We start from the raw sequence: 10,384 nt of genomic DNA on the forward strand, positions 1-10,384 counted from the left end.
TCCAGCCACAGCAGCACGTCGCGGGTGGGGGGGGGCCGGGGCCGCAGCGGCTGCGGGCAGGGGCTGCGCGGAGCCTTCTCCTCCCGGCTGCCTCCCCGCCTAATCCCATTTGCCATTGTGCGTGCCCAATCGCCGTGTGCTCCCCGCGTTTAACTTGGATGACATTTTGATTTCATCATTAGCATCCGGCGCCAGGTTGACGCAGCAGCAGCGGCGGCGGGAGGCGGCGGCGGCGGCGGCAGCGACGACCCCGGCTCTCCGCCTGCCCGCAGCAGCCCCCCAGTGTCGCGGGCTGCGCGGGTCCCCTCGGCCCCCCGCCCTGCCGCCCCCCCATGCGAGGGGCCCCCGGCCGGCCCCGCCGCCCCGCTCCCACGCCGCCCCGCCGCGCCTCTCCCCCGCGCCGCCGGGAGCCGCCACCTGCGCGTCGGGCGCGGGCTGCGGGGCCAGCGGCGGGCAGGAGCCGGGCGGGCACCGGAGGATGCCGGAGACCGGGCAGGAGCCGCCCAGCGCCCCGCCGCCGCCCCCCAAGGAGTCTTTCTACATCAAGAACCTACTCAACGGCGACCCCCCCAAGGCGGTCCCCAAGCAGCCGCGGGCGCTGTTCGCCCCCTCGGGCAAGGCGGCGGTGGACGGCGCCGGCTTCGCCCTCTCGCAGGTGGGCGACCTCGCTTTCCCCCGCTTCGAGATCCCGGCGCCGCGCTTCGCCCTGAGCGCCCACTGCCTGGAGCGCGCCCAGACCTGGTGGTACCCCTACGCCCTGACGCCGGCCGGAGCCCACCTGCCCCGCACGGAAGGTACCGCTCCCCCCTCCCTCCTTCCCTCCCTCCCTCCCCGGCGGGGCGGCGGGGACCGGGGACGGCAGAGGGGGGGGAGGCTGGCGGCGGGGCGAGGCGGGGGTCCGGCCGGCTCGTCCCGCTTCCCCCGGCGGGACGCGGGGGCCGGGCGATGAAGGTGTCTCTTTGTGTCCCTTATCTTCCCCCCCTCCCGTCCTCGCCCTTCCCCTCCAGCCGCGGAGAAATCCCTGCTGAGGGACTCGTCCCCCGCCTCGGGCACCGACCGGGACTCCCCGGAGCCGCTGCTGAAGGCGGAGGGGGAGCAGAAGGAGCTGGACTCCAAGAGCCCCGACGAGATCGTCCTGGAGGAGAGCGACTCGGAGGAAGCGAAGAAGGAGGGAAGCGCGGAGGACTGGAAGAAACGAGAGGAAAGCCCGGAGAAGAAACCCTGCCGCAAGAAGAAGACGCGCACGGTCTTCAGCCGCAGCCAGGTCTTCCAGCTGGAATCCACCTTCGACATGAAGCGTTACCTGAGCAGCTCGGAGCGGGCCGGCCTGGCCGCCTCCCTGCACCTGACAGAGACCCAGGTGAAGATTTGGTTCCAAAATCGCCGCAACAAGTGGAAGAGGCAATTGGCGGCCGAGCTGGAGGCGGCCAACCTCAGCCACGCCGCCGCGCAGCGCATCGTCCGCGTCCCCATCCTCTATCACGAGAACTCGGGCGCGGAGGGGGGCGCGGGGGGCGGCGGAGCCCCCGGCACCCAGCCCCTGCTCACCTTCCCTCACCCCGTCTATTATTCCCACCCCGTGGTCACCTCCGTGCCGCTCCTGCGGCCCGTCTGAGCCCGCCCGCCGCCGCCGCCGTTGCGCGGAAGGGCGCGGAGAGGCGCGCAAGTCACCGGTCCGCTTGTAAGTACTCCAGCCACTCGTGCCATTCACCCGGCCGGCGTCTGCGGAGCGGGGAGGGGAGGGAGAGGGGTGCGGGGGTGGGGGGATCCCTCGGCGGGTGATGCTAGGAGGAAAGTCACGAAAATTTAGAAGAAAAAAAAAAAAGGGGGGGGGGAGGGAAAGGAAAACAAGGAAAATGAAAGCGGGAACGTGTAGAGAACCCTGGAGCTGTCACACCTTTTGTAAACGTGGACAAAAACCGCGATGGTCTCTGTGGCTTTAGTTTTATTTTTGTAAAAAAAAAAAGAAAAAAAAAAGGATAATAATAAAAAAAAAAAAAAGAATGATCCCAGGCCACTCCTCGAGATTTGCCAAATGCTAACGGGAAGCTGAATTTCTCTTCCTTTCGGACCTCTCCTTCTGCCTCCAAATTGTTCAGGCTCCTGATCCTGTCGTGACTCAAACTTCATCGACTGCGGCTTTTCATTTAAGCAGACCTCGGTACCGATTTGCCTCTTTGCTTTCCCATATTTTGTACTTTTCGGTTTCTGCCATAGGACTTTATAACGAGCAAGAAATACAGCCTCAAAGTGAACGGTTAAACACACCCGCACGCTTTGAGTGACCCTTATTTATTACCGTTTACTGAGATATTTTTAATTCTTGTTTATAATTCTTGTTTTCCTAGTTGTTGGGTTGGTTTGGTTTTTTTTCCTTGTAAAGTTATTCGGTATTTTGGGGAAAAAAATCTGTACCCTTTTACTTTCTTTTGTAATACTAATTATTATTATTATTATTGTACTTTTGAACTGTGCAATATTGTACGACGATTCGTAAAGCACTGCTTTTATTTGAATGGTGAGGAAAGGGTTTTTAGCATTGTATAATTGCGTTCGTTCATGTTGTACAAAATAAAATTTAAAAAAAGAATTAAAAGCGAAGGAAAGTGAGAAGAGAGGAGCAGGGCATGGGAATAAGCATCAGCCCGGCTTATGCGAATAAATAAGGGAGATTCGGTGAGCTGGGCGCTTTAAGTGAAGGACAATCAACTTTAGGGTAATTTTAATTTATTTGATATGATGTATAGTTTTCTTCTAAAGTCCATCGAGTATGTGGATTTTAATAGGCAAAAATCAAGTGAGGAGTGGACACCTCTAGTCTCTCTGTCTTAGTGTCTGCTCACCTGTTGTCTGACAATTGTTTGCTGTCTTTCCGAGGGTTTGGGTTGGTTTCTTTTCTTTATTTTATTTTAAATTTTTTTTCCCCTTTCGGTTGTACTCTCGGCCCTCTCGCTTTCTGTTAGGGATCGGTCCTATTTTTAAAACAGCCTATATTGTTATAAACTTAATGTTGTGGTGGAAAAAAAAAAAATCAATAAAACCCGTTCCTTATCATTTTTTAAAGTGTGGCTTCGGAGAAAAAAAAAAAAAACAACCACAACAAACCAAGCGTTGTCTGGGAGCGCTGCCGCCCTTCCCGGACGGGGCTGCTGGCCGGGGCTCCCGGGGAGCGGGTGTCCGGAGGGGCCCCCCGATGGGGAGCGGATCGCTGGGGCGGGGGGGGACCTTCCCCAGCTCCGCCGCAGCCGGGGACATCACGGCTGGATAACGCCGAGCGAGGGGTCCCAGGCCCCCAGGGAGCCCCCCGAGACGGGCGGGGGGGGTCGAGCGTGGGGTGTGTGTGGGGTCCCTTCCCAGCCGGGGGCTGCTTCCCCGAGGGCTTTCCCTGAAGTTCTGGCCGCCCCTTCTTCTACACCCGCCGGCGGGGGTGGGTGCTGCCCTTCCCCTTCTCCCCCCTTCTCCGGGGGGCTGCCGCAGGGGAGCTTGCCCAAAGGCACCCCAGGGTGTCGTGTCCCCCCCCTCCACGGGCTGCGCCCTCTGCCCACGGCCGGAGCCTCCACTCGTGTTAATACACCCGGCACGGTTATTTCGAGATAGGATCGCTCTCCGCTTCCCGAAGATTGGCCCGAACCGACGTGTTTATAGCGCCGAGGGCAGGATTTCGGGCCAAAGAAATCAAAATAAAACTCGGCGTTGCGAAAAGATAATCCTGCGTTTTCTTTTCGTTTGGGATAAAAACCCTGGCAATGGGTCGTAAATGAAAAATAAACAGAGTTTCGGAGTCAAAATACGCTGCTCGCTGTGTCGCCTACAAACAGAGCGATGCCTTTTCTGTTTGCAGTACTAACTTTGGGACAAGTCGCTTGCAGCTCATTAAAAATATTGTTGTAATAGCAAATACGTCTTTCCCTTTTTACAGCGCGCTAGCACGATGTTATCAAACGGCAAGGAAAAAAAAGCACATTTATTTGTGGTCGGTGCCCAGAAAACGATTCCGGACCGTCCCGGCGCTTCGCCCCCCGGCCTGCGCGGCTCCGTCCTCGCAGCGCGGCCCTTACGTGGGTGCGGACACGGCCGGGCCCGGCGCGGACAGCGGGCACCGGCCCGTCCTGCAGCTCCCGGCGCCGTCAGGGGCATTTCCCAGGAAAGGTTTGATCTCTGTGGGATGTGATGGAGCTGGGGTAGGCGCTCTTTTTTTTTTTTTTTGATTAAGGAAAAAAAAAAAAAGGAAAAAAAAAAGGAAAACCAGAGCCCAGCTTTTCTGCTTCTTGCTGCTCTTGCGCGCCGCGGAATCGACAGCAGACGTCAGGCTGTGAAACCGCGCAATAAAGTTGGACACAGGCGGTGGGCTGAGGGCGTGTGACCCCAATTCGTTGCCCCCTGACCCGCACCCCTCCTGCAGCAGGACTCCCCGGGACTGGACGGGCTTTTCCTCCCTCCCCGGCCGGGAAGGAGCCCTCGGAGCGGGATGCTCCTTTCCTTCCGCGTCCACAGCGAGCCGGCTCTGGCGCTCAGGCTTTTCTCAAACCGTCAAAAAGTCTCCCCAAACTCCATCCTACCCCCAAAAGCTCCGGCTAAAAGGGAAGCGAGCTGTTTAATCTCTCCCTTCGAGGGACGAGGTGACATTTGGCGGTGGGTGCTCGGCGAGCCAGGGCTCCGCAGCAGACCCGGCTTCCCCGGCTGTGCTGAGCCGCTCTCGGGCGGGGAGCACAGGCGAGGAGCGGGACAAGCCGCCAAGGTAAATACCCTCCCCCCGCACCCCCGACCCTGCCTAAAGTTTCTGGAGAGCCGGCATCAACTGCTGCGCTCGGATGGAGTGAAAGCAATCGCTTTGAGGGATGGGAAAAAAAAAAAAGATCCTTACGAGACAAAAACTGGAAGGTTGGTGCGATTCGAAGAAAGTTGCTTCATTCCTCTAAGCTATTCGCAACTCCGCGGCCACTTCTGTTTACTGCTGCAACCCCGCTCGGCAAATCTCTGCCTTTGTTTGCAATTCAAGAGATAACACGGTTCTTCTCGGCCACTGTTTTGAGCTTGGCTGAACCGAACTAGCTCCCCTGTTTGTGGTCGAAACATACATGTATTTCTTTTATTTGGTAGTAAATAGAGGCTTGCTGTGTATAGCAAACAGCGACGGGAAAGATATAAACTTCCCGGCCACCAGATTTGGGGATTCAGAAGAGTTTTGCCTCCCGGAGGGCTGAAGTAGGGATCGGGGTGCGCGGAGCGGAGCCCGCGGGCGGTTCGGCCCCTCCAGCAGCCGCAGGCTCCCGGCGAGAGAGTTTGGGAGGTTGGTATTTTTTTTTATTATTCTTCTTTTTAATTTTTTTTTCCTGCATTCGAAGACTTGCAAATTTTCTGGTACAGGTTGGTGAGAAATGTTTGATTCTGCTGGCAGGGGCTGCGACGTGCGGGACGGGCGGCAGAGGTGGGGACGCACGGAGCCGCTCCCCGGGAATAATCCCGCTTTAAAACAGTGGTGGAAATACGTGTTTAGTTGTGGTTTTTTTTTTCTTCCAAATATGCTGCAAGTGTCTCTGTAATAATCACTTTACTCTATCGACTTGGTATAGTGTGCTAACGGAATGAGAAGACCATTAAGAGCATTAACAGATTGGTACAGCATAATGCTTCAGTTCATATTGATCGCGAAACGTCTGTAAAATATTGTTTCAAATGAATCTATTGTTCCTGCGCTCTTTCGGCGGTGTTGATGACCTTGGTTTGTTCTCGCACATCCAAATTATCCTCTCGCCGCTCCCATCCGATTGGGAACCGGGTGGCGGGACCCGCCGTCCCCCCGGACCCACGGACCCCCTCCTACCCGAAAGCGTAGTCTGAGGGGTCGGAACCACCTCAAAAATGTGGCAAAAAAAAAAAAAAGGGGGGGGAAGGGAAGGGTCCCGGTGTGAGCGTGCCCCTGCGTGCGGAGAGCGGCTCGGCCAAGCCTCCCTCCGCCCCGCTCCGTGCGAGGGTGCCGGGGCAGCTGAAACCGCCTCCCCGGGACCGCATCCCCGGGTTGAGCCGGCAAAGCTGCCCGACGGAGAGGTGTAAACCTGTTTACATCAATATCAAGTGGAAGGGGGGGCAGATCCTGTAGCCTTTCCCCAGGCAGCCCCCCACCCCACGTCCCCCGGGGCTGGCCCGGGCCGGGGGGGCGGCCGGGGTGAGGGGGGAAGCGGGGCGAGGAGTCCGCGCCTGGGCCCTTCGTGACTCTCCCGAGCTGGTCGTGCATATTTTACAGCCCAAATCATCCAATCCCTCTCGATCCGCCCGATGCCTCCCATTTAAAACTCCCTGGCCCCACTCGCTGCCGCGCTAGAAGGGGCCGTGGGACGCCCGTCCCCCCGCGGGGACACGCGTGCCGCCCAGGCAGAGTGCGGAACAGCCCCGCCGGGCGCTCCCGCGGGCGTGGGAAGCGGCAGCTCGACGGGAATAAAACCTCCGCTTCTCTCAGGTTTGGTCACCTGGTCTTGGCTCTCCTGAGCTCCGATATTTTAAATAAATATAAAGAATCTCTTGCTCTCCTCGGCTCTATTCGCTTTCATGATGGAGTGGAACCATCAGATTTTCATCAAAGTTCTATTAAGTGAAACATAGGTTGCAGGGCACCCTCTGATTGAAACAGTTTAAATTTTAATTGTGTTTTTAATTTGACATATAGTTGCAGAAAGGAATGACACTACAACGCCAAGGGGCGGTCGATTTTCTTAATTTCTCCCAGAGGAATTGATGAGTCTATCAGGCCACTAGATTGGAAACACATTAAAGCTCTCTGGTTAGGTTGTTAATTGGAACTTGATGGATAGGGGGCCTTGGATAGGCTATGCTGATCCAATCTTCATGACTTTCTGTTTTCCAATAAATTACACGATTCATTTTCCAGCCACAGATTACATAAATTGTACACCTCTAGGGCTCTCTTTTTCAAATAGGGAGCCCTTTTCCCCAAAAGCCTATTGCGAGATGTCATTTGCACCAAAAAACGAGCAGCAGAGGCTCTTGAATGAAAATCGAAACATAATCAACGTTTATACTTAGAAAATTTATTGAGATCATTTTCTCTGGTATTTCCTTATTTTAAAGTTTGGACGCGCCATATATCATAATCCACACGTGTAAAGGGGACTGTGTTTAATATTTATCGAAGCTTGATTCCAAGATCAAACTTGTTTATGACTTCATCTGTCATTTCAGAGGGAACCTTCTCCCGATATTACGGCCGCTCAACAAGCCTATTTTCCGAGTGCTGCAAAAGCAGCGGAGATCAATTTTTATTAGGCTCCCTTTGAAAGCTTGCTCAGGGCCACTTTAATATCGAGCATTGTAATAATCTGGAGATCTAAACTTTAAGCGTTCGCTCTGTCTTTCAAAGTTTATCTTTGCCGCGGCGTTTGATCATCTGTGCCCCGACGGGACGGGCTGCGGGGGCTGGGGGGAGCGGCCAGCCGCGGGTTGCCCCCACACAAAACCCTTAACGTGGCCCCCAGCCCCTGCCCTGATGAATATTTGATCAGATGGTAATGAGAGAGTGGTTGGGCTGCTTCCCCCCCGCGGGAGCGGCGCCGGGGCCGGCCCGGCCCGCTGGTCCTCCCCTCCCGACAGCGGCGGCGAGCATCCCGCAGCGGCTGCCTTGGCTTCTCCCTCCCGAGCTGAGTGGCTATTTCCCAAGTTTCGCCTGAAATACGCATTTCAGGGATATCTGGTCGTTTTCTCGCCGTGGCCGGGCAGAGCTCACGCCTGCCCACAGCGCTTGTGCATCCCGCCCCGGCCAGCATCCATCTCCCCGGCCCGCTCTGGGAGCGTCCCCACGGCCCGGCCGCAGCACCCGGGGGGCTCCCACGGGCAGGACCCCCTCAGTGGGGAAGGGAGGACCCCTGCCAGGGGCACAGAGGTCTGCTGGTGGGCTTTGAAGGAAAGGACGGCAGCTGGAGGCCAGCGGTGCTACTGCCCTGTCACGTCGGGGGGCTGCCGGGGGAGCGGGGTTGCTCCTCGGTCGCTCTCCCTCCTTGTTCCGGGCCCGTCCGGCAGCCCCCCGAGGCTCTCCCCAGGCCGGGCTGGACCCCTCGACAGCTTTTGCCCCGCGCCCCCTTGCCCCGCTCCCCGCCCACAGGAGGGGTGCTGGGGTCGGGGTGCGGGACCAGCCGGGGCGGCAGAGCGGGATGAAGGACGATTTCTTAAATTGTATTTCAGTGCGGGGTCTTTCCGGGTTAATGAGCTGACATCATGATTAAAGCTGACCATTTGTAATGTGTCGCGACCCTGTTGAAAAGCACTGAAAAGGTTAATGTGGTAAAACAGGACAGCACCTGCCCCTCATAGGGAGAGGAGGAGCTGGAACACTTTTCCTAATCAATTAGTCCATTAATGAGTCTATCAAGTAGTTAAGTAGTTAAAGATTATGCCGCTGGTCTGGGTAACAGTCGTCATCTCGCTATACCTAATTATATTATAAGTACTTTATTCAATATACCAGACATAATATGGTGACTCGGAGTTAATGAAAATGTCATTTTAAAACGTCTTGACATTTGTCTCTATTGATTTGTATATTTCCATCTAATTCTTTGCTTTCCCCGATTTGATATTTTTTGAGGGGGCGAGGGAGTGTATGTTTCTGGAGAGGGGGAACGACCGCACCGGGGGGAGGAATCAACAGCCGGAGCCGGGCGGGGACCCCCGCCCCACGCCGCTCGGGCAACTGGGGGTTAAAAACCCGGTGTCGGGGCCCCCGCCAAGGCCAAGAGTATTGCACCTGGACACGAATGCGATCAAAACCACGGGGATTTCCGAGCTGGAGCAGCGCTTGCCACTCGCTCCCGCCGCGGGATGCCTCCCCAGCCGTACCCGGCGGCTGCAGCAGCCCCCGAGTGTTGTTTTCCCGGAGCTGTTGACCCGCGGGCTGGGGGGCACTGGCCCAACCAGCTTCAAAACTCGCCCCATCTTCATTAATCAACGATATTTCCAGGCGTGGCTGGGGCGCAGCCGGCCGGGGCTCACTGAGGGCTGGGGGGCAGCCCCCGCCCACGGACACGGGTGGCCCCAGCGGGGAGGAGGGCCAAGGGAGGGGGCATATCCCTTTAGAGTGGCGGCGGCGGGGAAATGGAGGCGGAGCGGGGGGTGCTGCTCTGCCCGGGGGCAGGGGGAGCGTGGGGCGGGTGTCGTCTGGCACCCAGGGCAGCGGTGACCGGACTGATCCTTCCACACCGGCCCCCTTACCGGGGCTCCTCTCTGCGGCTTCCCGGGGGGGGGAAGCAGGAGCCGGGCCCCCACCGGGGGAGGGAGGCCCCAGCCCACTGCCCCAGGCGGCCGTCGGGGCTCGGCCTCCGCCTCGCACCGGGGAACGGGGACCCCCGGCCGAGCCGCGGCTCCGTGCGCTCCCGGGAAGGTGGGACATCATCCCCGTGGGGTCCCTGCCCTCGTCCCCTCGCCCCCCGTTCCCTTGGGGGCAGGTGTGACACGGCGGCTGCTGCCCCGGCCTGGCCAAAAGCTGCCGCCCGCAGATTTTCCCTTCCACGGGAAGCAGTGGCGGGGGAAGAACCGCGATGGCTGTGATTTGTTCCCGCCGAGGGGAAGAGCCCCTGACTCCTGACAAAGTTTATTTGGAAATGCAGGAGGATATCCCCTCCCGCCCTGCTCGCCCCCCCGGCTTGCAGACCCCGGGAAGGAAACGCAGGAGGCATTTCGGGAGATATTTATTACCGGCTGCGGCGCAGCGCAAAACCCGATTTCCCGAGGGAGGTTTTCCCAGTGCTGCCGAGCAGTCAGCACACCGTAACAGGTCCCGTCCCCCCCCCCCTCCCCCTGCTCTCTAATGAGCAAGAAGGGTAAAGATCCCCGGATATGCACAAGATGTTTATCCCAACACCCACCCCCCGGCCGCATAAGACATTCAGCCCACGTCCCTCTCACCCACCCGAGGTGGAGGGCGAGGAGGCATGGCGGGCGCTCAGCATCCCTCCCCCGGGGGCGCGGGGTCAGAGTATCCCCTGGAGCACCGGGGACGGTGGTGAGGACCCCGCAGGGGTCCCCCCCGATCCCGGTGGCTGCTGGCCGCGGCGGGACCCCCTCCCCCGGACCCCGCGGGTTTCCAAACTTTCCGTGGCCGCCGCCGCCGTGATTGGCGCGGCGGAGGCCACCTCCATGCAAATGAAGCCCCGCCGCCCGCCGCCCGCAGATCAATAGGGACGCGGGGGAAGGAGCATGCATTCCGCCTGGGCAGGCGCGGGGAGAGCCGGCAGCCGCACGCCGAAAAAAACACCCCCCAAAACAAACCCCCCGCCGGCTCACCGCAGGCTCCCGGCCCCCCCTCTCCCGCACACCCCGGCCCCCCGAGCGCCTCTAAAGCGAGAGCTTCCCTCCTCTGCTTTCTTATGAACCCAGG

At 58.5% G+C, this 10,384-nt stretch overlaps 1 protein-coding gene across 1 annotated transcript; it reads left to right on the top strand.

Annotated features, from left to right (window-relative positions):
• The first annotated feature begins 478 nt into the window (after positions 1 to 478).
• Positions 479 to 2,261, top strand: HMX3 (H6 family homeobox 3). Its single transcript, XM_075155485.1, has 2 exons — positions 479 to 794; positions 1,008 to 2,261. Exons 1-2 carry the CDS (start codon positions 479 to 481, stop codon positions 1,613 to 1,615), a joined length of 924 nt encoding a protein of 307 aa, XP_075011586.1. The 3' UTR covers positions 1,616 to 2,261.
• The last annotated feature ends 8,123 nt before the right edge of the window (positions 2,262 to 10,384 follow it).

This window comes from Calonectris borealis, chromosome 7, assembly GCF_964195595.1.
Source record: "Calonectris borealis chromosome 7, bCalBor7.hap1.2, whole genome shotgun sequence".
Lineage (NCBI taxonomy): Eukaryota > Metazoa > Chordata > Aves > Procellariiformes > Procellariidae > Calonectris > Calonectris borealis.